General features: G+C 39.4%; 1 protein-coding gene across 2 annotated transcripts in view; it reads left to right on the forward strand.

Annotated features, from left to right (window-relative positions):
• The window catches only part of LOC122553505 (kelch domain-containing protein 2-like), a 46,168-nt gene that overhangs the window by 9,775 nt on the left and 8,956 nt on the right, over positions 1-27,437 (forward strand). For both annotated transcript variants that reach the window (XM_043697362.2, XM_043697361.2), the window contains exons 5-12: positions 18,238-18,356; positions 18,960-19,041; positions 19,130-19,213; positions 19,406-19,486; positions 20,220-20,278; positions 21,333-21,445; positions 21,925-21,997; positions 25,968-26,055. In XM_043697362.2, coding sequence (XP_043553297.2) covers positions 18,238-18,356; positions 18,960-19,041; positions 19,130-19,213; positions 19,406-19,486; positions 20,220-20,278; positions 21,333-21,445; positions 21,925-21,997; positions 25,968-26,055 — 699 coding nt within the window. The remainder of the gene's footprint in view (positions 1-18,237; positions 18,357-18,959; positions 19,042-19,129; positions 19,214-19,405; positions 19,487-20,219; positions 20,279-21,332; positions 21,446-21,924; positions 21,998-25,967; positions 26,056-27,437) is intronic.

Raw genomic sequence — 27,437 nt, forward strand, 5'->3', positions numbered from 1 at the left:
ATGGCAATGTGCAACTTTGAGCAAAACAATATTCAGTACCATTCATGACTCCGATGGATATAGGCTGCTTCACTAAGTGCAGAAAGATCTGGACAATGGCCAGGCTTAGGCTGACAAGTGGCAAATTAATTTGGTGCCACACAAGTGCCAGGCAATGACAATGTCTGACAAGTGTCAATCTCATAGTCTCTTAATATTTCATTGCATTGCCATCTCTGAATCACCCATTGTCAACATCCTGGGTGACCATTGACCAGAAACCGAACTGGCCATATATTTTGTTGCTACAAGAGCAGATCAGAGAGGCTAGAAACCCTGCAATGAGTAATGCATGTGATGACTCAAAAGTCTGTCCATTATTAACATGGCACAAATTATTGTGATGGAATACTTGCCACTTGCCTGGATGAGTGCAGCTCCAACATCAATTGAGAAGTTTGATATCATCCAGGACGAAGTGGTTGGCTGATTTGGCACCATATCCACAAATACACATTCCCTGCACCATCAATGCACAGTAGCAGTACTGTGTACCATCTAAAACTACACTGTGAAATTCACAAAGCTCACATAGAGCACTTTCCTAAACCAAGATCATTACCATGTAGATACAAAAGTGAAGAAGGCACACCAACACCACCTTCCTCAGGTGGCTCAGGAAATTTGGCATTTCCATAAGGACCATCACCAACTCTTACAGATTTACTATTGAAAGCATGCTATCCAGGTGCATAACAGCCTTGTATGGCAACTGCTGTACCCAGGACCGTAAAACAACGGAAGGTTGTGTGTACGACCCAGACCATCATGGAAGCCACCCTTCCATCCATGGACTCCGTTTACATGGCTTGTTGCAGTGGAAAGGCTCCTAACATCATCAAAGACCTTGTGCACCCGGTAATGCTCTCTTGCAATCTCTTTTGTCAGGCAGAAGATCCAGGAGCTTGAACTCTCACACCAGAAGGTTCAGGAACAGCTGTTTCTTGGCTGTTCTTAGACTGGTGAATGAACTTTCTAGCCTCATAATGTAGATCTTGCTAACCTTGATCTTGCCTAGTGTACACCCTATGTAACGCATGCCTCAGTTTTTTTTCAACCCTATAATCTGCACCTCCTTGCTTACTATAATCTGCCTGTACTACTCGTAAACAAAGCTTTTCTCTGTACCTGGGTACACATAACAATAAATAAATCAAATTTAGAAAGACAAGAGAAGCAGGTACATAGGAATATCATCATCTTCACCTTCAAGTTTCCCTGTAAGTTACTCTCCATGCTAACTTGGAAATGTATTATCTCTACTTCAATATTGCTGGGCCCTCCTCAAAAGCTTTTTGGGTCTACCTACACAAAATGTACTGCAACAGTTCAAGGAGACAGCTCATTGCTGCCACCACCACCTTAACAGTAGCTAGGGATGGAAAATGAGTCTTGGACCATCCAATGAAGCACACCCACTATGGATGAGTTTCTAAAACAAAATTACTGTGTCTTCAATTGTCTTGACTCACAAAGCTCTTGAAATTACTTCTCATGCCTGTCCACCTGTTTTTGTTTTCTCATTGACGATATTTCTTGAAATCTATAGTTTTGACCATGCTTTTAGCCATCTAATTTCATATCTCCTTTGTTAATACTTTTTGCCATTGGCTGTAATGGGTATCAAAATTGAATTAAGTTGTTTCCTCTTTGCTGCTTGTAATGCATATTAAATGTGTCGTTGTTGAAAAATGGCATTTGTCTTGTGGATTTATGAAGCCAATAATGTTTAAAAACACTACTTTTTTTCATCTCAAATATTTCTCCTATTGGTGGTAGGGGCACAATTTTTTTTCCCCCCATCTTTTAAGTCATCCTGTGCATGTTGTAGTAAGCTTTTAACTTGAAATGCTGCAATTCCTATGATGGGTGCTGCATATCATTTGAAGGGCGATCAATGTAATGTAATTTGGAAATACATAAGCAGAGTCAGCATGGCTTCATGAAGGGAAAGTCATGCCTCACAAATTTACCAAGATTCTTTGAGGAGGTAACTAGCAGGATAGATAAAAGGGGAAGCAGTGGATGTAACTTATTTGGATTTTCAGAAAGTGTTTGTTTGATAAGATGCTAAACATTAGATCATTTAAGCCAAGAGCCCATGGTTCTGAGGTAGTCTATTAGCCTGGAAAGAAGATTAGCTAACAGATAGAAGGTGAGTTAGGATAAGTGGGGCTTTTTTATGATGGCAATCTGTCTCTAGTGGAACGCCACAGGGATCAGTGCAGAGACCACAACTATTTACAATATATCTGAATGATATGGCTGAGGAATATGAACGTACAATAGCCAAGTTTGCAAATGATGTGGGAAAGCAAATAGTGAAGACAACAGTCTAAGATGAATATAGACAGGCAAAAACTTGGTTAGATGGGACATAATATGGAAAGTTTTGAGGTTTAGCAGGAGTAGAGGAGGTGAATATGTCCGATAAATGGACAGTGTGTGGGGCTTGTTTTCTGATGTGTGTGATACATCAAAATGACCATCTAAGCCTCCTGTGTTAACTAAAATTCAGCTACTAGAATTCTTCAAATAAAAGGACAATGTAAATTATTTTGGTGCAGGTGTACAGGACTTCTCAGGGGTTTCCAATGTGGAGTAAGACATACCAAACTGATCGCTGTGAGCTCATGCATTGATTAGACCAATGAAAATTTAGCTACTCTGTTCCCCCAATTAAATAGAATTTATTTGTCAATCTTTTAGCTATGAGAGTACTGTACTTGGAATAGTGCCAAGAACAGAAATAGTTTAGGGGAGCAATAATCAATTTGTAAATTTGAAGTGCAGAAAACTGGGAAAAGAGTATCTCCTTTACTTCTCCTATATAAGTCTCTTTTCAATCAATACTTGAAGAAAATGGAGCATACTTGAAGTTGTCTTCCAATTGGCCATGGAGAAAGTTTCTGCAAGCAGAGTAATATCTGTGACAACAGCCTGAGACTGTACAGTACTGATGCTGCTGTGGCAACTGATCTTCATGTTTCAAGTGTGGATGATATGGCAATTTGTACTGGCCTGTTCTTGATTATGGCCATGATGAGTCGAGATTGTGGTGCTAGAAAAACACAGCCAGTCAGGCAGCCTCCGAGGAGCAGGAGAATCGACGTTTTGGGCATAAGCCCTTCATTCCCAATGCTTTGCAAGCACCACATTCTCAACTCTGATCTCCAGCATCTGCAGTCTTCACTTTCTCCTGTGGCCATGATGAGAGCTGCTTCTGTGAGGCATCACTGGATACTAATCCTAGTAACTGGTCACAATAAGTGATCCCTGACACTCATCTGAGCAACCGTGCTAACGGCTCCCATTCAGTGTAAAAATCAACGCTACAACTTTGGTGCAATGGACCAACAGGTCAACTAATTATTTAATGGAGAAAGAGGCTACAGGACAGGGGATATGGGATTCTTTGTGCATGAATCCCAAAAACCTAGCATCCGAGTTCATTGAGTAATTGGACGGCAAATGGAATGTTAGCTTGGGAATGGAGTTTTTAAAAACAAAGGAGCAAGTTTTAGCAAATACCATGCAAACACTAGGAAGAAAAATAAAAGTTATGATGGTGAACAAGAAGAAAGATTTGCATTCAAATCCTATTGGAAAGAAGAGCAGAACTTCAAGGTAGACATACCTCGAACAGAGGTAGTTGTGGATTACACACAAAACTGAAATAAAGAACTGCAAGTGCATGAGACCAGGACTAACTCTGTTCTTTTGTTTTATTATTAAAGTAAGAAAGTTTTGCTAAAACTGTACATAGTGCTAGACAGACTACAGTTGGAATACTGAGAGTTGTTTGGGCCCTTTTCCAGGGAAAGATATTCTGGCATTGGAGGAAGTCCAGAGAAGGTTCACTACGCTGTAACAGGTATTGAGGAAGTTTTTTCTTTTATGAGTAGAGTTTGATTAGTTTAGGCCAGTACTCATTGCAGCTCAGAAGAATGAGAGGTGATCTTATTGATCCATGCAGGATTCTTAAGGGACTTGGCAGGGTAGATTTGGAAAGGTTATTTCCCTTTATGGTCTAGGTCCAAAGGGTATATCTCAGAAAAAAGGGGTTGTACATTTAAGACACAATTGAAGAGGGATTTCTTCTGAGGGTAGTGATTCTGTGGAATTCTTTACAGCACAGTGTTGTTGAGACTGTGATAAATTTAATCAAAGCTAAGGTGGAGAGATTTTTAATTAGTTACAGAGATAAAGCGGGAAAGTGGAGTTGTGGGTTATCAATTCAACCATGATCTTGGTGGATGGCAGAAAAGACATGGCCTGAAAGGATCAGAGTTAGGCCAGATTCTTATGGTGGTTCTGACAATGAAAAAAGAAAGATGATACATGCGCAAGTCAGTGTGTGACTGAAAGCAAAGTTGATGGTTTTTCCAAAATGATACTGAAAATGTTGTCCTCTTTTGTTGAAGTCACAGGTAAAATGGTGTTGTTGGCAAAACCTTAGTACAGTGTGTTCTGTAGATAGCTGTTTTGTTACTCGAAGCACAGAGATCACTTGGCATTAATGTTGTATCACTAATTCAATATAATTATGCAACATCAATTTAGCAATTAATTAGAATTACATCTTTCCTAATAAGAAATTATGATTGGGGATGTTTAAGAATTCTACACATAGGCTGAATAGACATTTTACTTCCATCTATTTGCCTTTCATATTATTGTCCAACAACCCACTTAGCCAAAATACGTTTGAGGTTGATTGAGAGAATTCAATTATTCTAGTGAGTTCTGAGCTCAATCCTGAACAGCCTAGCCTTAAAATTAAGGTCACACCCCTTGCCTGGATTTAGTATTTACCAGCTGAAAATGTGTTGCTGGAAATGCGCAGCAGGTCAGGCAGCATCCAAGGAGCAGGAGAATCGACATTTTGGGCGTGAGCCCTTCTTCAGGAATCAGTCACCCCACAATAAACTAACACTATTAATAACTGAAGTTGGAACCTCCAATGTAACAAATCTGCTGTTAGTGATATTTTTTTTTAATGTTCATTCATGTGATATCAACTTTGATTAGTCAGCCCCTTGAGTTTGCTGTGCCATTTAAAACGGTCGTGGCTGATTTCATCTTTGTCCCATCTCCCTTTTCCTGTCCATTCTCCATAGCCCTTTAACTCATCACTAATTAAAAATCTGGCCATCTCCTCATATTTACTCAATGTCCCAATTGCACCACATTCTGGGACAGTGCATTCCACATGTCATGCTCATTTGAGAGAAGTAATTTCTCCTCATCTCTTGTTTTCAATCTGCCAGCCCTTATTTTAAAGCTTTGACTTCTCATTTCAAATTGTCGCGAAGAGAAAACATCCTCGCTAGATCAACTTTGTCAATCCTCTTTAGTATCTTTATATACCTTGATTAGACCTCCCATTCTTCAAAACGCAAGAATATAGACCTAAACTGCTCAATCTGTCTTCTGGAATCAATCAAGTAAATCTCCTCAACTGCCTCCAATGTAACTACATCTCACCTCAAGTAAGGGGACCAAAATTGAACACAATACTTCTCCCTAATTTCCGTGGAGTAGATAATGTTGAAATTCTATCTTTAACTGCTACAGTTCTTTGGGTTTCTCAGTGCTGTTAGGAAAGCAGTTGCAGGGTTTTCAGTCTGTGACGGTGAAGTAACAACAATATAGTTCCAAGTCAGGATGGTGTGTGACTTGGGCTTTTGCAGGTGGTGATGTTCCCATGTTTCTTTCATCCCTCCCTTCCAGGTGGTAGAGAATACACATTTGGAAAGGGCAGTCAAAAGAGCCTTGGTGAGTTACTGCAATGAATCATGTAGATATGCATGCACTGCTGCCACTGTGAATTGGTGGTGAACGGAGTAAATGCTGAAGGTGGTGGATATAGTGCCAGTCAAGCAAGATGACTTGTCCTGGAGGCAGCCTGCTTGATTAGTATTTTTGGACATGCACTCATTCAGGCATGTGGAGAGTGTGGTCAGATTACCAGCAGCAGCAGAAATGCCTTTGAGACTGGTTAGGAGCTACAATGCTGCATGCTGGGATCCTTGGTCACGATAGTTTAAATCTGACCTTGATTAAAGCTGCAGCCAGAACTGTAAACTGTCACCTGCAGCTTCCTGTGTTATAAAGTCATAAAAGCTTACAGCATAGAAACAGTGCTTCAGTTCAACTTGACCAGATCTCCTAAACTAATCTAATCCCATTTGCCAGTATTTGGCCCAAACCCTTCATATTCAGATGCCTTTTAAATATTGTAATTATACCCACTTCCACCACTCCCTATGCTAGCCCATTCCATACTTGCTTCACTCTCTGTGTGGAAAACGTTACCCCTCAGTCTTTTTTAAAATCTTTCCCCTCTCGCCTTTTAGATCCAGATTCCCCCACCCGAGGACAAAGACTTTGGCTATTCACTCTATTCCTGTCCCTCATGACCTTATAAACCTTTCTTTTTAAGATCACCTCTTAGTCTCCGAAGCTCCAGGGAGTAAATCCCCTCCGCCTCTCTCTGAGCTCAAACCCTCCAGTCCTGGCACCCTCTCAAGTTTAACACCATCGTTCCAAAGCAGGGTAACCAGAATTGAATATAATATTTCAAAAGTGGCCTCGATGACCTATATAGCCACAATAACATGACATCCCAACTCCCATATTCAAAGCACTAATCAATGAAGGCAAGGGCATCAAACACCACCTCCACAGTCCTGTGACTCAACTTTCAAGGAACTGTGCACCTAGGTCCCTTTGTTCGACAACACTCCTCACAGCCCTACCATTAAGTGTAAAAGTCCTGCTCTGGTTTGCCGTACCAAAATGCAATACCATCTGTTGGTCCTCAGCCTGTTGTACTCGGTGATAACTTTCTTTGCTGTTCACTATGCTATCAATTTTGGTGTCGTCTGCAAACTTGCTAACCATACTTCCTATATTCAAGTCATTTGTATAAATGGCGAAAAGCAAGGGACCCAGCACTGATCCTTGAGGCATATCTCTGGTCACAGACTCCAGTTCAAAACACAATCTTCCACCACCACCCTCTGTCGTCTTCCTTCAAGCCAATTTTGTATCCAATTAGATAGCTCTTCCTGGATTCCATGTGATCTAACTGTGCTAACCAGTCTACCATGTGGAACCCTGTCAAACGCCTTGCTGAAGTCCATATAAACAACATCTGCTGCTCTGCTTTCTTCAATTTCCAAGGCCCCTAAAGAAAATTCGCTAAGTTAGTGAGATTAAGTAAGGGAGGTTTTATGGTTGTCAGACTGGCACCATATTACCTTATGGACCATGGAATGTGTCATTTACAACTCAATATAAACATTTACGAGTTGATTACCAGTAAACTCCATTAGCTGGGATTGAATGTTGTGATCAGGGTTTGGTCAGATCTTTGTGCCAGCTGAATTTCTGTAATTAAGCACATATTGTGATAAAAGTCAGCAGAACATAACATTTTGCAGGAATGAGCCTTTGAGACCACATTTGAGAAGCATTTGCTCCAAAGTCATCTTCAGAGAAGAACTAAGAACCACAAGGCCAGATCTATAGAGAGCAAAAGTTGGCCATTTCACTTGAATTGGGGTTGTATTTGTTTCAAGTCAAACTTAAGAGTTAAAGTTAGAATTAGAGTTGAATGTGAATTAGGTTGAAGTTAAAGAGAAGTTAAATGAAGTATTAAAGTTGAACTTTGAGTTAGATGAAGTAAGAAGTATATGTTGGCAACTACATAAAATGTTTGTTTTATAATGAGTGTTGGTACTTAGAGTTAAAATAAGGAAGGGTTTATTTAATTAAAGTCAGAGTCTACTCCCTGTCTTTGTCACACAAGGTAAGAACACCTGGGTTAAAGGTTTGAGGACTGTTTTCTGGTAACAAGAGTATCCCATGACACTCCTAATTTTGTGCCTTGTAGATGTTGGACAGGTATTGGGGATACAAGTTGAGTTGCTAACTAGCATTCCGATTGTAACCTCAGTATTTATTGGTTGGTCCAGTTCAGTTTCAGTGGTAACCCCCAGGATGTTTATAGTAGTGGATTCAACAACGGTAATACCCATTGTTCATTATGGAGCGAGTGTTAAATTTTTTTTTTTGACGAAGGTGGTCTGGCACTTTCTGGCTGTGAATGTTACTTCCCCCTTGTAAGCCCTAACACGATTATTGTCCAGGTCTCGTGCATATGAACAAGGACTGCTTCAGTATCTGTGGAGTAATGAATTGTGATTAAAATATTGTGTGATCGCCAGCAAACATCCTATCAAGGGAGTGCCATTGATGAAGCAGCTGAAGGTACTTGGATCCGAGCCTGAGGAATTTCTGCTATGATATCCTCTGGCTGAGTTGACTGACTTTCAGCAACCACAAATATCCTGCTTTGTTAAACATGACTCTGACTAAGAGAGAGGTTTTGCCCTGATTCCCATTTTCTTCAGTTTTGCTAGGGCTCCTTGTTGCCACATTTGGTTAAATAGTGCCTTTGTGTTATGCAGTCACTCCCACCTCACTTCTGGATATCATCTGTTTTGCCCATATTTACAAGATTGTGAAATGATCAGGAGTCAAATGACTATGGTGAATCCTGCTGAGTGTCAGCAGGTTGTTCCTTTGGAAGTACCTCTTAATAGCACTGTTGATGATCACTTCACTTCATCACTTTCCTGATAGTGCATAAATTGTTTAGGTTGGATTTGTCCTTTTTGTTGAAATGGGTAATTTTATAAATTATTGCCAGATGCCAGTATGTAGCTGTACTGGAACAGCTTGACTAGGAACATAGCTAGTTCTGGAGCACATGTGTTCAGTACAATTCACAGAATGTCATCAAGGACCATAGTCCAGAATCCAGTACATTTTGCCATTCCTTAAAATTATATGGTGTAAGTCAGGTTCCTTGAAGATCAACATCAATAATTTTGGTGATCTCTGGAAAAGGCCAACACATCAATAACTTGGTGCTTCTAGCTGAAGAGGGATGCCATTGCTTCAGCCTTGTCTTTTGCATTGATGTGCTGTGCTCTCCTATCTTTGAGGATGGAGATAGTGTGAAACTTCCTTATCTTGTTAGTTGTTTAATTGTCCATCACCATTCAGGACTGCTTGGTTTATATCTGCAATGTGAAATTATTTAGCTCTGTTTATAGCATGCTTATCCACTTTTTGGCATGCGAATGGTCTTGTACTTGAGCTTCCCAGGTTGACTCCTCATTTGGAGGTATGCCTGGCACGGTATACTGCACTCTTCATTCAATTAGGTTTGATCTCCTGGCTAGATAATAAGAGTGGAGTGTATACAATTGTGGTTGAATAGAGTTAAACTGCTGCTAATAGCCCACAGCACTCAATGAATGTCTGGTTTTGAGTTGCAAGATCTGTTTGAAGTCAGTCCCATTTTATCACCATGTCTCTCAATGTATTGAAGGTATTCTCAATGTGAAGACTTTTTTTTTATATCTCCATAATCACACTCATACTGTTGTACTCAAACACATTTCTGATAGACTGGCAAGGATAAGGTCAAGTAGATCTTTCCCTGTCATTAATTCCCAGACCAACTGTAACTGAGAGAGTCTGGTAGCTATGCTCTTTAGGATTTGGCCAGGCCAGTCAGCCCGTGGTGCTACTGAGCCATTCATGGTGATGGGCATTCAGGTCCCCAACCCATAGTACAGACTCTGCCGCCATCTTTGCTGTTTGGATAAGACATACCCAGAGATATTGATTTTATCTGGGACATTGTCTGATTGTAAGCTGTGATACGAAGAAAAAAACTCTCAAGTAGACAGCTTTCTCAGTGTTGGCATAAGATATTAGTAAGGTGGACTTTGCAAGATCAACAGGTTTGGGACTGCCATTGTCATTTTCAGTGCCTAGGTCAAGGCCATGTGGTCCATCCAGTTTCATCTTTTGTTCAGACTTTGTCGTGTTTTGATACTACAGCGTTCCTTACGAGGTCATTTTCAGAGGTTGGTTAAAATTCAACTACAATCGTACAGCAGTTTGTTATGGATGAGGAGAACAGTATTTGTCACATAGTGCTTATTCAGAGAATTGGTGCAGACACAATGACTTTGTGCAATTATCTGCCTTTTCCCTGGAATATTGTTTCTATCTAAATCATCTCATTCTCTCAAATCTCAATTGAATCTGTCTCTACAACTCTTTTAGGCACTGGACTCCAGATTCAAACTACAGATTGCATAAAAGAATATTTTTCTGAGATTGCATTTGCTTGCTTTACATAATATGTTCTGAAGGTTTCTCTCTTTGCATTTTGTTCAACTCCATCATAATTTTGAAAGCTTCTATCAAATCTGCTGTGAGCCTTCTTGCCAAGGAAAGATTAGAGAAGTTGAGGATTCTATCTTCACCAACTAAGTTTTGCATCCTTTAAACCATTCCCAAACTACTTGTTTTTTTAGATGAGATTAGATTCCCTACAGCGTGGAAACAGGCCCTTCGGCCCAACAAGTCCACACCGACCCTCCGAAGAGTAACCCACTGTGGCACAGTGGTTAGCACTGCTGCCTCACAGCGCCAGAGACACGGGTTCAATTCCCGCCTCAGGCGACTGACTGTGTGGAGTTTGTACATTCTCCCCATGTCTGCATGGGTTTCCTCCCACAGTCCAAAGATGTGCAGGTTAGGTGAATTAGCCATGCTGAAATTGCCCGTAGTGTTTAGGTGAAGGGGAATGGGTCTGGGTGGGTTGCGCTTCGGCGGGTCGGTGTGGACTTGTTGGGCCGAAGGGCTTGTTTCCACACTGTAAGTAATCTAATCCCTCTGACTAATGCATCTAACACTATGGGCAATTTAACATGGCTAATTCACCTGACCTGCACATCTTTGGACTGTGGAAGGAAACCGGAGCGCCCGGAGGAAACCCACGCAGACACTGGGAGAATATGCAAACTCCACACAGACAGTCCCCTAAGGCTGGAATCGAACCTAGGACTCTGATGCTGTGATAATCCTAGGATACAGTATGCTTTATTAACTGCCTGTCCTCCGACCTTCTTGCACTTTATGCATGTCTGTTAACCACAGTGCCCTTTAGTTTATGTTGTCTCTTTGTTGTTTTTGCCAAAATGTAATTTCTCATAAATTTTGTATTATCCACAAAATTGACCCTGAGCAGCAAGTTCTTAAATAATCAAAATATATTTGGAAAAATAAGGATCTTAAGACCCCTGGCAGACTCCACTACAGACCCTCTTCTGGCCCAAAAGGTATCCCCACTAACTGACATTTTTACTGTCCTGGCACTCAGTTGATTTTGTATCCATATTGGTATAACATTTCTTGCGTGTTCTGATGTATGAAACTGTATCGCGCACCCTTTGGAAGTCTATGAACACCACAAAAACATTAGTCTCCTGAAAACCAGCTGTTGTCTTTTCAAAGATGCCAGAAATTTAGTTAGCGTCCCTTAACTTTTCTCTGAAATCCATGCTGGCTTTACCTAATTAACTCTCATCTTTCCAGGTGACTATTAATTCTCTCCTAATTACTTGAAGACATTTCCCAATACAGAGGAACCTCGATTATCTGGCAAGATTGCAAGGTTCTGATGCTTGACTAAACTGTTAATTGGCATTGGGTTAACTGAATGAAATACTCCCCGCCCGTGTCCTTCGGATAATCGAGGTTCCTCTGAAGCTCAATTGACAAGTTTGTAATTGCTGGGCTTATCCTTACAAGCCTTTTTTTTTTTTAAAAACAAGGATATTGTATTTGTAATTCTCCTGGTCTCCAGAACCACCCTGGAGTCGAGCTATTTTCTAATCAACCAATTCATACGTTGTGAAATACCTCTGAAGCAGATGGGACTGTACCATGAGAGGCCCTACCAGTCTAAGTAATAGTCAAAGATTATTGCCAGTTTCCCTGGAATTTCCTCCCCATTTCAATATATTTGTATGTGTTTCATCTAGTCATGGTGCCTTAAATTTTAAGAACGAATAGTCAATCCAATATCATCTCCTTATTCAGTTGAAGAAGTTTAACTTGATAAGTTTCCTTTTCTGTCACCATGGACTGGGCAGCAGCTTGTTCCTCGATGAAGACATATGAAACATCTCAGCTTTGCCCATTACCTTCATGTGTTAGTACCTATAGTTTTTAGTCACTAATCAGCCCTACTCTATTTACAACGCTTATGCTGTTTAAATGCCTACTGAATACTGGATTTTCCTGTTAGCTGCTAGTCTTCTTTAAGTGTTGCAAAGATGAATTTTTATTTACATTTTTACCTCTGTTCTGAACCTTCTATAATCAGCTTTATTCTCAAATGTCTTTTTTATATGGTTCCTGTTATAAGGATACCTTATTATTTCTTTATAATTATCTCTATCTCCTTTCTCATTGAGGGCTCTTTGCTGACTCACCCTTTTTGTTTTGAGTGAATATTCTTTAACATACCCAAACGATTTGTATTTTTGAAGATAACCCATTGTTCAGCTGCGGTTTTTCCTGTTGGTTCTAGTCTATTCAGCACAGCTCTGTTCTTGTCCAATTGAAGTCAGCTCTCCCCCAGTTAATTATTCTACCTCTAGATTTTCCTTTGTTCTTTTTTTACTGTCACCCTAAACCTTACGATACAGTGAGCGCTACCCTCTCTGCTCATTGTTTTCCCACTTCATCTACTTTGTCCTCCTCGACCTGGAAATCAGGGCCAGCAGTGCCTCCTTTCTTGTTGGATTGAACAGATACTGCTATAGAAAATTTCTCTGAACACAATCTAGGAACTTTTCTGCTTATTAACTGAATATAGACTAGACTAATGTAATCGAAGTACCCATTATAACTACTATGATGTCTACACTTCTCTGTAATTTCTGTGTGTTTGTTTCTGTACATTCTTCCCACTAATTTGTTATTGAGGTGTGTCTGGAGACACATTTAGGTCAAACTAGCAGTTTCCTTCTCTAAAGGACATTAGTGAACCAGGTTTTAATTCCAGATTTCTTTGAATTCAAATTTCATCAACATTTCATCCAGAACATTGAGTTGTGTATCTGGATTACTAATCCATTGACATTACTACTCCTCCACCTCCCTTTTGTAAGTAAGTGTCTCATCAGTTTCTTCCTGTTTAGATTTTTTGAAGTTATTTGGAATCACTTCCTTACTGTGATAGTGTAGTATAGCACAAATTGTTGTAATGTGATTCATTGATCATAACAGAAAGAAGGATCTTTCATCATAAACTTCTGTAATGTCAGTAACTCTATTAAGAAATAGTTCTATTATTTTGGCATTTTACTGTGGTTCCTTTTTTACATTTTGATAATTATGAAAATAAAACCAGATCGAACACCTAGCATCAAATGATGTACCACAAATGATCAAAACACAAAATCCTCCTCTGTGATATCTCTGGACTTGTGGCCAAATGGGAAAGCACTCACAATGTTGCGTTGAGCAACAGCCTGAAATGGTCATGCTCACTGAATCATACCTTACTGCTAATGTGTCAGACTCCTTGATCATCATTCATGACTATGTCCTATCTCACCATCAGGAAAGACCCATCAGAGGTGGCAGCACAGTGGTATACACTCAGAAGAATAAGTTACTGAAAGTTTTCAACATTGATTCTTGTCTTTATAAAGTTTCATGTCAAGTCTGACATGGGCTTTAATATACAGGAGCAGAATTAGGCGATTGAGCCCAAGTTTGCACCATCATTCAAACATAGCCGATATGTTTCTCAGCCTCATTCTCCTGTTTTGGAGATGCCGGTGTTGGACTGGGGTATACAAAGTTAAAATTCACATGATACCAGGTTGTAGTCCAACAGGTTTATTTGGAAGCACTAGCTTTCGGAATGTTGCTCCTTCATCAGCTGGTATATGATCGTAAGACATAGAATTTATAGCAGAAGTTTACAGTGTGATGTAACTGAAATTATATATTGAAAAAGACCTGGATTATTTGTAAAGTCTCTCATCTTTTAGAAAGACCATGTTGGTTTCAGTTCTTTCATATGTAAAATCGCAAAATTTTGTTAAAAGTTGCATTCTCAAATGAACTTTCTCGGCTGACATGACACCAATTGTTCATGCATTGAAGGTGTGAGATTGTCTGTACCACAATGGTCAGACTGATTCTAATCTAAAAAACAGATTTACAGAATTTTACGTGGATTCATGCAGTTTTTTTGCAAAGTAAAATGTAATTCTGCAAGTACAAATTCACCCACAAACTTGTTTGTATGTATGTTGGGGGGGGGGTGGTGGTCGTGGGGGTGTGAATGTCTGAGTGTGTAAAGGGTACAAGTGTGTGAGGGGGTGTGTGTGCAAGTGTATGTGTGAGCGTATGAGAGATGGTGTGTAGGAGTGTGTGTGTGTGTAGTGCAATGGGGTCACCTGTTGTGTGACATGAACCCAAGGTCCCAATTAAGGCCATCCTCATCAGTACCAAACTTGGCTATCAGCCACTGCTCGTTGTTACCTGTCCCGAAATCCGCCTTGGAGAACGGTCACCCGAAGGTCCGAGCTCTAATGTCCAGGATCGCTGAAGTGTACTTTGACTAGGAGAGAACACTCCTGTCTGTTGGTTGTTATGCGGTGTCCGTTCATCCGTGCTGTAGCCTCTGCTTAGTCTCGTCAGTGTACCATGCCTCAGGGCATCCTTGCCTGCAGCATATAAGATAAACAATGTTGGAGGAGTCGCATAAGTACCTGCCACATACGTGGGGGAGGTGGCCCCACACGTAATGATGGTGCCCATTCTGACACGTCTTGCAGCATCTACCGTGACAGGATTGTATGGTGTTGCCCTGAAAGCCAAGCAATTTGCTATGAACAATGATCTGTTTGAGGTTTGATGGTTGTTTAAAGGCGAGAAGTGGAGGTGTGGGGAAGATCTTGGCGGGGTGTACAACCTCATTGATAATGTATTGCAGGCTGTGAAGAACATGGCATAGGTCTTTGGCTCCTGGGAAGTACTGGACAACGAAGGGCACCCTGATTGGTTGCAGCTCGTGTCTGTCTCCTGAGGAGGTCATTACGGTTCCTCGCTGTGGTATGTCGGAACTGATGGTTGATGAGTTGAGCATCGTACCCTGTTCTTATGAGGGCATCCTTGAATACTTCCAGGTGCCTGTCACGTTTCTCCTCATCTGAATAGATCCTGTGTGAAGCGTAGGGCTTGTTCATAGGGGATGGTTGTTTTAATATGTTTCAGGTGGAAGCTGGAAAAGCATAGCATTGTGAGGTTATCTGGGGTTTGCAGTACAGTGAGGTGCTGAAGTGCCCATCATTGATGGAGATGCATGTGTCCAAGAATGAGATAGATAATAGAGAGTAGTCCATGGTGCGTTTGGTGGGATGGAACTCATTGATATCACTGTAGTTGTTTCAGTGACTCCTCGCCATGGGTTCAGAGGAAGAAAATGTCGTCAGTGTATCTGGTGTATAGTGTTGGTTGGAGGTCCTGCGTAGAGAAGAAATCTTGTTTGAACCTGTGCATGAGAATGTTGGCATATTGGGGTCACATATGTTTGTGGGATGAATTTATACATGCAGAATTACATTTTACTTTGCTCAAAAGCTGCATGTCAAATTCTGTAAATCCATTTTTTAGATTAGAATCAGTCTGACCATTGTGGCACAGACAGACAGCCTCACACAGGGCAGCTCACACCTTCACTGCATTATCTGGGTCGACATGACCCCAATTGTTAAAGTTCATTTGAGAATGTAACTTTTAAAAACGTTTTGCGATTTGCATATGAAAGAACTGAAACCAATGTGGTCATTCTAAAAGATGAGAGACTTTACAAACAATCCTGGTCTTTTTTCAATATACAATATCAGTTATATCACACTGTAAACCTTTGCTATAAAGTCTGTGTCTTACAATCTTACACACTGGCATCTCCAAATCAATCTTATACTCCACAGCCAACTGATGAAGGAGCAGCACTCCAAAAGCTAGTGCTTCCAATTAAACCTGTTGGACTATAACCTGGTGTTGTGATTTTTAACTTCATTCTCCTGTATCCTCCCCATAGGTTCTTGATTAGCATGGGAATCAAGGCTTATCTGTCTTAAAAACACTTAGTGACTTGATCTCCACATCCCTCTGCAGCAGTGAGTTCCATAGTTTTCACCCTCTGGTTGAAGAAATCCCTTCTTATCTCAATTCTGAAGGATTGTCCCTTCACTGAGGCTGTGCCCTTGGCTACTTGTCTCTCCTACAATTGGAAATACCTTCTCCATGTCCACTCTATCCAGGCCTCAGTCCTGTAAGTTTCAATCAGATTTCTTACCTCATCCTTGTAAACTCCAATGACTACAGACACAGAGTCCTCAACCACTCCTAATATGATAAGTCCTTCATCCTCAGGATCATTCTTATAAACCCTACAAGCTAGCACATCTTTACTCAATTACAGGGCCCAAAACTGCTCTCAGTATTCCAAAGGGAAGGGGATCTCCCAATGATTGCCATCTATTACCCTTCTGTCAGCTAATGAAACTATACTCCATGTTCAACAACACTTCCAAGAAGTACTGAGAAACAAGGTCATAAAATATATTCTAGTTGGGAGCTTCAATGTCCATCACCAAGAGTATCTTGATTACATCACTACTGTTCAAGCTGGAAGGTGGTAAGAACCAAGAAGAAGAAAAAAACCCTTGTCCTTGCTTTCATTAAAGTACTTGTCGCAGATGTATCTGTCCAGCAAGGTATTAGTAGAAGTCACCACCACCCAGCCCCAAAGACAAAATCCTGTTTTCACACTGAGGATACCATCCTTCATCTTGTGTAACACTACCACGATGCTAAAAGAAATAGATTCCGAAGAGATTTAACAGGTCAAAATTATGCATCGTTGAGATATTGAAGGCCATCTACAGCAACGGAATTGGGTTCAGCCACAATGTTACACACCGGACAAAGTTTCAATGGTACTTTCTTATTGAACTGGCTGTAGGGTGGATATATTATGGTAGAGGTCCCATGACTACATCAAGCCAGGAGACAAATTAATATAGGATTGCATTTCTATCCCAAGCATCTCCCTTTTCTACAGAAACAAAGGATGCATTATCCATTGCACCATGAGTTACCTGCTATACGTACAACTGTTTTCATACACTAGCAGTTTGTTATTCTTGTTAGTCTTGCACATGCATTGTGTACACAATCTTTAATTTATGTTGGCACTTCATGGTGCTTGTTGTCATTGGCTATTTATCTGGATATGCTCCTTGGGAGTGTTGTTTTTGTGCCATATGTTGCCATGGTAACTGTGGTTCTGTTTCCATTTTTTGGGTGCTGTGAACCTCTGGGACTAATGCTTGGTGTATGCAGATTGTGAGTTTACATCTTGTTTAGCCACTTGTAGTGAAGGAACAACTTCTGTAGTTGTGCATATCTCTCCACTATTTTAATGGTATATCTGTCCTTTGTTTCCACCGCATGTGATCAAGATGACCACTGCTCTATGTAGATCTCTTTTTGCTCCTTGCGATTTCACCTTCATTTTTTCACGTCATTGTGACATCCGTTCCTTTTTTGCTCTGAGAAGAGAAATTTGGTTGTGGTGTGTCATTAATCTTCCTATTGGTCTATTTTCCATTTCTACACCCTGTCTTATATGCTTCTTCTTGAATTTGCTTAATTTTTTTTCAAGAACAGTTTCTTCCCTACTATTAGACTTCTGAATGGACCTTTTCAGATTTCAAGCCTAATGTTGATTTTGCTTTTGTGTACAGTCTTTGTAGCCATAACTTTGTATTCTTCGCTCTGTTCAGTCACCCTGTAATCTTTGTATGGTATGAAATGCCTGTACTGCGCACAAAACAAAACTTCACTGTAGCTAGGTACATGTGTCAACAGTATATCAAATCAAATGGATTCATTTCATGATTTTCACTAACATCTGCGCTTTCCCATGTGACTGTGGGAAGTGATGTATGGTGTTTAAATTTTCAAATCCTTTATGAAGTGACTGACTTTACTTATGAATGGAAAGCCATTGTCACATTCCACAACTTCACCTGTAATAATTGAAGTCAGCTAGTTTATTCTAAAGTCCATGGCAATTAAAATCGTCAGTTTCTGCCAGAATGTAAAGGTTTACTCCCAGCTTCATTCGTACTATGTCTGGACTGTCATGTGTCATCAAAAAAGCTTGAAATTGTGCCTAAACTTATGTAAGGAAAATTTTATAACTTTGTGTCTTTGATCTTTCTCCAGTTCTACATTCTGAACTTAGGAGCCAAAGACAAAGTACTGCACTGGGAGAAAATAAAAGATTTTAAGGGGGTGCCACCATCACCCAAAGACAAGCTTGGATGTTGGGTATATAAGAACAAGTAAGTATACGATTACTTCTAATGCAATATTGCTTCGTGAACAGCAACTATTGGCATTGGCTAACACAGGTGATTGCACAGAGAGTCTGTAAGTTTTAACTGCTGTTTTATCATGCTCATACCAGACTTTACTGAACGATTTTCAATTGTTGCTTATGTTTTTTTTTAAATCAAGAACATTTAAGCCACATTTGTAATAAAAATTAATTTTTGAACTTCAGTTTTACTTTTAAAGTAATTTAACGCAAATGAAAGGAAATCTAATGACTCTGCATTTTTGATTTCAACCTATTTTTACAGTTTTTAAAATTATTTTCAAATGAAAATTTAAGCTTGACCTATCAAAGCGCGAACTGTAGAACCAGAGAATAGGCAGCTGTTGACATTAGGCCCCTATTCCATTGAGCTCTTGGAAAGCTATAGCTACATTGATATGCTTAAAGTTTACCTATTAAGCACTGCATTTGAAGAGAACCAGAACAATTTATTCATTGGTTCAGCTAGGTTCTAATTAATAAATAAAGTTTCATTCTTTTCACATTAACTTTACAAATGTATTTTTCCACATCCACAGTAAATTCTATTATTAACTTTTCACTACAGATTAATTTTCTTTGGTGGCTATGGTTACCAACCTAGAGAACAGTATCATGGATCATTTGAATTTGACGAATCATCATTTTGGGTAAGTAATTCTCTATATATTACTTTACCTTATGTGAAGAAATACAAAGATAATGAGAATGAATTGAGTGTTACTTTTTTTTTTCCAGAATGCAAGTCATCCAAGAGGCTGGAACAATCATGTCCACTTCATTGACCTTGAAACTTTTACATGGTATCAACCTATTACAAAGGTATTAATACTGTTATATTGTGCTGCTCAAGAAATGGGTTTGGCTTTTCTATGTTGTAGTACTTTTCACTTAAGTGATGACTTTTTGTTTCTTTTGTGTGTAATTTTGATTTGGATAATTTTACCAGAACATAGTACTCCTCCAAATAATAGAATTTAATGATGAGATATATTGTGCTGTTGCAACCAACAGGGAAAACCACCTTCACCTAGAGCAGCTCATGCTTGTGCTACAATTGGGAACCGAGGCTATGTGTTTGGAGGAAGGTATCAGGTATGTTATTTGATTTTCTGCACAAGGAAAACGTTTTTCACTAATTCAGTAATACTTGTAATAGCATCCTATATGTTACATTTAGTGAAATTATAGTGTTTCTGAAGAAACTGCTTTGTGCAATTTTAATCTGACGATGACATGATCATTTTTACCTTATGGGAGCTCTGTTTCCTAAGAATTAACCTTTAAACTATTGTATTATCTAAATCTTTATACAGTTTATTTATAATTATGTATAGTGCATAGGAAGAACAGAAAAATCAGGATAGCCATTATAACTATTTCTGTAGCTTTTCTTGTTCAAATAATTATTTAGGATAAGGTAGTATAAGTGATAATAATTATATCTCTTGCTTGAAGCACAATCAGGCACTATCAGATGAGGCCTGAAAGGACAAGATGTGGAGTACATATCCCACCATCAGAAAATAATTTAATTTCCTCGACTGTTTGGCTTCATCAGCTATCTTGCCTTGCCATTTTTTACAAGATAATCAACCTGTTCTATAGAGAAAGAAGTTACAAAGTATGGAAACTAACAGTAACTTTAGAATTATTAAATCTTTGAATACAAATGACATTTGTTTTACATAAGTAGTGTCTAATGTTTATGAAAGGTCATGCCTATAACAAATATCAAAATGCTTCCAACAATTAATCTTGCATTACCTGTCAGCTACAAATAAATATTTTCATGTACTCTTTTTTTTTTCCACTATCTCTACCAAAGGATGCCAGAACCAACGACCTCTATTACCTTGATTTGGATACTTGGGAATGGAATGAAGTGTATGTTACAGATTTCATACATTTTTTTCATGATTATGAATTGCTGAATTAAGAACTCCCATTTCCTTTTTACCTTTCTCTCAACCTCTGATAAATTTGCAAGGAATTTCTTTAGCACTGAATGTAAATGGATTTTGGCTACCATTCCCCATGTCCAACTTGTAGAAATGACCATTTTTCATTTATGAATATTATTAATTAATGTTATTAAGTTATTCAAACCTGTAGAGCATCTCAGCCAAGCCTGATGATTGCGTATCTGAGACCCACATTGGACTTGGGGTGTGACGTTTCTTGATGTAACTGTGTATGAATCCAATTCGTGACTTCTGGAATGGTGGCAATAGTTATCGGACTAACTACAACAGAGGCAAGCCAACAGTACAGATGAGGATTCAACTGAAACCTCAATACTCTGTGATTTTACTTAACAACAGGAGTAACAAACATTTTCACCAATCAAAATCCATTTGATTCTTCCTAAATGATACCAAATGACTGTTAAATTTGATATGTCATTTTTAAAAATTATCCTTACTGCATGAGTGAGCAGATGAGTAACTCTGATATCTGCCACTGTCAGTTTATAGTCAGTTGTCCAAACATGTATGGCAATAAGCTGTAATAAATATTATTTTTATTTTGTAATTTTTATTGCTTAAGTCCCCACACTTAGTGTTAAATTGTCTTTATTCAAATGGTAATAAACCTCGCTGGAAATAAGTTTTATTTCCAAGATTTGTACTTTTTCTTTTTAGTTTTTGCCATACTAATCTTAAATAAAAACAACTTCCCAAGGCTTATGTTTATATCATCATTGCTAGTCACAAATGTAGTTCCTCCTCTTTCTTCATTTTTGTGACAACACTGAAACATGTAAGACAATATGTGATATCACCAGGCCAAGCTGTTAATTCATGTGATTTTTTTTTTTCCTGTGGTTGAGATTTGGTATATGCAGTTTTGTATACAGGAATGGAGTGTTTAGGCTATCCATGAATCAACACACTTCCATCAGGAACATTGTCTATCACTCAAAACTTTTATTTGCTAGGGTACAATCTCCTGATCAGATTCCTGTTGGCCGTTCTTGGCATTCACTTACTACAATCTCAAATGACCATCTGTTCCTTTTTGGAGGTTTCACGACAGACAAACAACCGTTAAGTATGTTTCAACTCTTGTTTTGTTGCATAAATAATTTAGTATCAGAATTTAGCTTGCCTTTCATGTATGATTGTCAAGATGATGTTATTTCCCATTGTGTATCCTACTCTAGGTATTTGTGCTTGCGCTATTACATATTAAATGTATATTTTAAATTTTTCTGGAAATTATTTGTTACGGATTTAAATATCTGCATTAAAGTCTTTAATCTAGTGTCAAAAATTGCACTTGATAAAGAATTATCTCACTCTTAAAAATATTCACATTATACAATACCATATTTAATGAATATTTCACCTTGATGACAAGGTTACAGAGTAATTTAGTCAATTTCCCAATGACACAAAGGTTAAAAGTTTTTCTAATGGGACTAAGAATGGAAATAGACTAAAATTAGCAGTATAATTATTTCTGAAAAATATGTAAGGGGCTGTATCAAGATTTCACAATTGATCGCACATTATCATTTTGCTTTTCAGGTGATGCTTGGATATACAGTGTGAGCACGAATGAATGGTTAAAAGTAGAGCACCAATATTCAGACAAACCAAGGTAAGCAGCATAAATTGACAACCTAAAGTTTCCTTGTGAATTTTGTGTTGGTCAGATAATGATTGACTATTATTATTTAAGGCCATAAGACATAGGAGAGGAAGTAAGGCCATTTGGTCATTGAGTCCACTCCGCCATTTAATCATAGCTGATGGGCATTTCAAATCTACTTACCTGCTCTCTCACAGTAGCCCTTAATTCCTTGCAAGATCAAGAATCAGTCTCTGCCTTGTAGACATTTTAATGTCCCGGCCTCCACTGCACTCCGTGGCAATGAATTCCACAGGCCCACCACTCTGGCTGAAGAAGTGTCTCCTTATTTCCATTCTAAATTGACCCCCTCTAATTTTAAGGCTGTGCCCACGGGTCCTAGTATCCCGCCAAATGGAAACAACTGTCCAACGTCTACCCTTTCTAAACCACGCATTATCTTGTAAGGTTTGATTAGATCTCCCCTCAACTTTCTAAACTCTAATGAATACAATCCCAGGATCCTCAGCCATTCATCTTATGTTTATTTGGGTGGAATTGAGAAATAAGAAAGGGATGATTACCTTATTGGGATTGTATTATACACCCCCCTAATAGTCAGAGGGAAATTGAGAAAAAAACTTGTAAGGAGATCTCAGCTATCTAAGAATAATAGGGTGGTTATGGTAGGGGATTTTAACTTTCCAAACATCAACTGGGACTGCCATAGTGTTAAGGGTTTAGATGGAGAGGAATTTCTTAAGTGCGTGCAAGACAATTTTCTGATTCAGTATGTGGCTGTACCTACTAGACAAGGTGCAAAACCTGACCTACTCTTGGGAAATAAGGCAGGGCAGGTGACTGAGGTGTCAGTGGGGGATCACTTTGGGGCCAGTGACCATAATTCTATTTGTTTTAAAATAGTGATGCAAAAAAAATAGACCAGATCTAAAAGTTGAAGTTCTAAATTGGAGAAAGACCAATTTTGATGGTATTTCAAGAACTTTCAAAAGCTGATTGGAGGCAGATGTTCGCAGGTAAAGGGACGGCTGGAAAATGGGAAGCCTTCAGAAATGAGGTAACAAGAATCCAGAGAAAGTATATTCCTGTCAGGATGAAAGGAAAGGCTGGTAACTATAGGGAATACTGGATGACTAAAGAAATTGAGGGTTTGGTTAAGAAAAAGAAGGAAGCATATGTTAGGTACAGACAGGATAGATCAAGTGAATCCTTACAAGAGTATAAAGAAATTAGGAGTATACTTAAGAGGGAAATCAGGAGGGCAAAACGGAGACAAGAGATAGCTTTGGCAAATAGAATTAAGGAGAATCCAAAGGGGTTTTACAAATATACTAAGGACAAAAGGGTAACGAGGGAGAGAATAGGGCCCCTCAAAGATCAGCAAGGTGGCCTTTGTGTGGAGCCACAGAAAATGGGGGACTTACTAAATGAATATTTTGCATCAGTATTTACTGTGGAAAAGGATATGGAAGATATAGACTGTAGGGAAATAGATGGTGACATCTTGCAAAATGTCCAGATTACAGAGGAGGAAGTGCTGGATGTCTTGAAACGGTTAAAAGTGGATAAATCCCCAGGACCTGATCAGGTGTACCCGAGAACCCTGTGGGAAGCTAGAGAAGTGATTGCTGGGCCTCTTGCTGAGATATTTGTATCATCGATAGTCACAGGTGAGGTGCCGGAAGACTGGAAGTTGGCAAACGTGGTGCCACTGTTTAAGAACGGTGGTAAGGACAAGCCAGGGAACTATAGGCCAGTGAGCCTGACCTCGGTGGTGGGCAAGTTGTTGGATGGAATCCTGAGGGACAGGATGTACATGTATTTGGAAAGGCAAGGACTGATTCGGGATAGTCAACATGGCTTTGTGCGTGGGAAATCATGTCTCACAAACTTGATTGAGTTTTTTGATGAAGTAACAAAAAAGATTGATTAGGGCAGAGCATTAGATGTGATCTATATGGACTTCAGAAAGGCGTTCGACAAGGTTACCCATGGGAGACTGATTAGCAAGATTAGATCTCATGGAATACAGGAAGAACTAGCCATTTGGATACCGAACTGGCTCAAAGGTAGAAGACAGAGGGTGGTGGTGGAGGGTTGTTTTTCAGACTGGAGGCCTGTGACCAGTGGAGTGCCACAAGGATCGGTGCTGGGCCCTCTACTTTTTGTCATTTACATAAATGATTTGGATGCGAGCATAAGAGGTACAGTTCGTAAGTTTGCAGATGACACCAAAATTGGAGGTGTAGTGGACAGCGAAGAGGGTTACCTCAGATTACAACAGAATCTGGACCAGATGGGCCAATGGGCTGAGGAGTGGCAGATGGAGTTTAATTCAGATAAATGCGAGGTGCTGCCCTTTGGGAAAGCAAATCTTAGCAGGACTTATACATTTAATGGTAAGGTACTAGGAAGTGTTGCTGAACAAAGACACCTTGGAGTGCAGTCTTGAAAGTGGAGTCGCAGGTAGATAGGGTAGTGAAGGTGGCATTTGATATGCCTTCCTTTATTGGTCAGGGTATTGAGTACAGGAGTTGGGAGGTCATGTTGCGGCTGTACAGGACATTGGTTAGGCCACTGTTGGAATATTGCGTGCAATTCTGGTCTCCTTCCTATCGGAAAGATGTTGTGAAACTTGAAAGGGTTCAGAGAAGATTTACAAGGATGTTGCCAGGGTTGGAGGATCTGAGCTACAGCCTGAGGCTGAACAGGCTGGGGCTGTTTTCCCTGGAACATCGGAGGCTGAGGGGTGACCTTATAGAGGTTTACAAAATTATGAGGGGCTTGGATAGGATAAATAGGCAAAGTCTTTTCCCTTGGGTCTGGGAGTCCAGAACTAGATGGCATAGGTTTAGGGTGAGAGGGGAAATATATAAAAGACCTAAGGGGCAACTTTTTCACACAGAGGGTGGTACGTGTATGGAATGAGCTGCCAGAGGATGTGGTGGAGGCTGGTACAATTGCAACATTTAAGAGGCATTTGGATGGGTATATGAATAGGAAGGGTTTGGATGGATATGGGCCGGGCGGTGGCAGGTGGGACTAGATTGGGTTGGGATATCTGGTCGGCATGGATGGGTTGGACTGAAGGGTCTGTTTCCATGCTGTACATCTCTATGACAGTCCCAGATGTTGATGTTAGGTTGGAATCCTACCCTCTTGTGACTTTCCCAAAGATGGTTATGGGTTTGGCTAGAAATTTCCTGAGTATGGTGGAAATGAGATCTTTTCAAGGTGGCACCCTGCAATTGGGTTACGGTTTACAATGTATCACAGGATCAATCAAGCCAAGTTGTTTATTGAATGACATTTGTTACTTCTGCAGAAATTTTTAATATTAAATTTACTTCAAAACAAATGAAGCTCTCTCTATTAAATTACATTTGTCATTGAAGGATTTTTTTCTTATAAGTGTATTGCCTTGGCTTTCTCCCTAAATCTTCAGCAACCTCAAATCTGTGGTGTGGTCTGCTATCACGAGGGATTGATGTCCCTGGATTGAAACCAACCAGTCTAATTGCTTATTGGTTAATGGCTAATATAGCTAATGGTTTAGCATATTTGTGGTCTTCCTGATGAGAGGAAATCAATCTACGATCTCTTCACCTACCCTCTTTCTCACATCTTGGAAACTGAATAAAATGGTTATTAACAATAGCAATGCCCTATTAGCAAAGGAGGTACAGGATTCACGTAGTACTTAGATATACTGGGTTTTTTTTTGAAGGATAGATCCTGTACTGTCTAACTGCTTCAACCTGTTGAGAATTTTTGCTAAGTGTCATATAAGGACTTTTCTTTCTGTAACTTTAAAAGCGCCTTATCCAAACATTGGGAGATGATGTTTATTGCTTCCTGTGATAGTGAAAGTAAAATATAGCTTGTGGTTGGTCCATAATTCTTTTAAGCAACATTACTGATTGAGTAACATTTTTTCACAAAGAACTGAATAATGTTATGCTACTTTAATTATCTTCAGGCTTTGGCACTCTGCTTGTACAAGCGACGAAGCAGAAGTGATTGTTTTTGGTGGATGTGCTAACAACTTACTGGCTCATCAACAAGCTGTAAGTGTCCTTTTTTTGCAGTATGTTAAACAATGCTCTGCTATTCTCGTTAAGACAATAAGACACAAGTAGTGTTGGGCACTTAACCCATTTGAGTCTTCCTCCATTCTAGGAGATCATAGCTGATCTGATTATCCTCAACTCTGCTTTTCTTCCATTTCCCTTAATTCTTGATTTTTACTAATTTTAAAAAATAGTCTATCTCAGTCTTGAATAAACTTAATTACTGAGCCTCAACAGCTTTCTGTGGTCAAGAATTCCAGATTCACTACCATCTGAGAGAAGAAATTTCTCCTTCAGTGTATTAAATGTGTAACCCCTTATGAGGTTACACCCTCGAGTCCTAGACTCTCCCACAAGGGAAACCATCATTCCGCATCTGTCCTTAAGTCCCCTAAGACTTTCTTTTAATGTTTCAATGAGGTTTCCTCCCATTCTTTTAAGTTCCAATGATTAAATACCATTTGCTGAGTGAGCGTATTGAGGTATAAGTTCAGCAAAAGTCATGGTTGTGTAATATAATGGTTCTGCAAGGACTAACTTTGGAGACTGCACTAAGCTTCACCCATGTTGATGCCACGTGGGCACGAGCAGTGATGACACAGAGCATCTTAGGATCTTGTTGACTGGAAACCTATATCCTAGTTCTTCCAGTCGTCTGAATCACCAAGTTTTTTACTGAAGTAACTTGTACCTGATCCCTATCATGCAATAAACTGCATCCTGTTCAAGACAAGAGCTTCTTCTCATTGAGACCTTATTGTTGATAGTAACCACCCCTAACCATAAGCTGCCAGTGATTGGCATCCCAGAATATACAACATCCAGAATACAATAACTCTTTTTTACCCTCATGGAGCCCTGCAGCTCCACATCAGAATGTAAGTTTTTGGAGGACACAACTCAAATCTATTTAAAACCAAACTTCTTATTTGCATCTTCACAATTTAAATGATATTCACATGTAAGTGAATTTTTCAAAAAAAAAATTAGTCTTCTGAAATTAAAAATGCATTATAGTGAGTTATGAAGTTCCCATATCTTTATAAAAGCATAATCTGTTACTAATATTTTACTGGGCTAAAAATTACAATAAGTTTCCTTCAGCTTTAGACAGGTTAAACATCTGTACAAGAGAGTAGGAGAAAGTGAGGACTGCAGATGCTGGAGATCAGAGCTGAAAATCCAGCAACACGTTTTCAGCTCTGTACAAGAGAGTAGCTAATTAATTAATTTGGTAAATTATTTCACTATGTTCCTGCACTGTAGCCATGAAAAGTATGAATATAGAGCCTCTGTGTAGGTTTTAGCATCTAATATTTATTTGGATGGAAATGTTGTGCAGGAACGGAGGAAAGGCAGGTGATTGGCACCGAGTAATA

Source organism: Chiloscyllium plagiosum, unplaced genomic scaffold (genome assembly GCF_037043375.1).
Source record: "Chiloscyllium plagiosum isolate Xiang-an unplaced genomic scaffold, Cpla_swu_hap1 HiC_scaffold_8, whole genome shotgun sequence".
In the NCBI taxonomy this organism is placed as follows: domain Eukaryota; kingdom Metazoa; phylum Chordata; class Chondrichthyes; order Orectolobiformes; family Hemiscylliidae; genus Chiloscyllium; species Chiloscyllium plagiosum.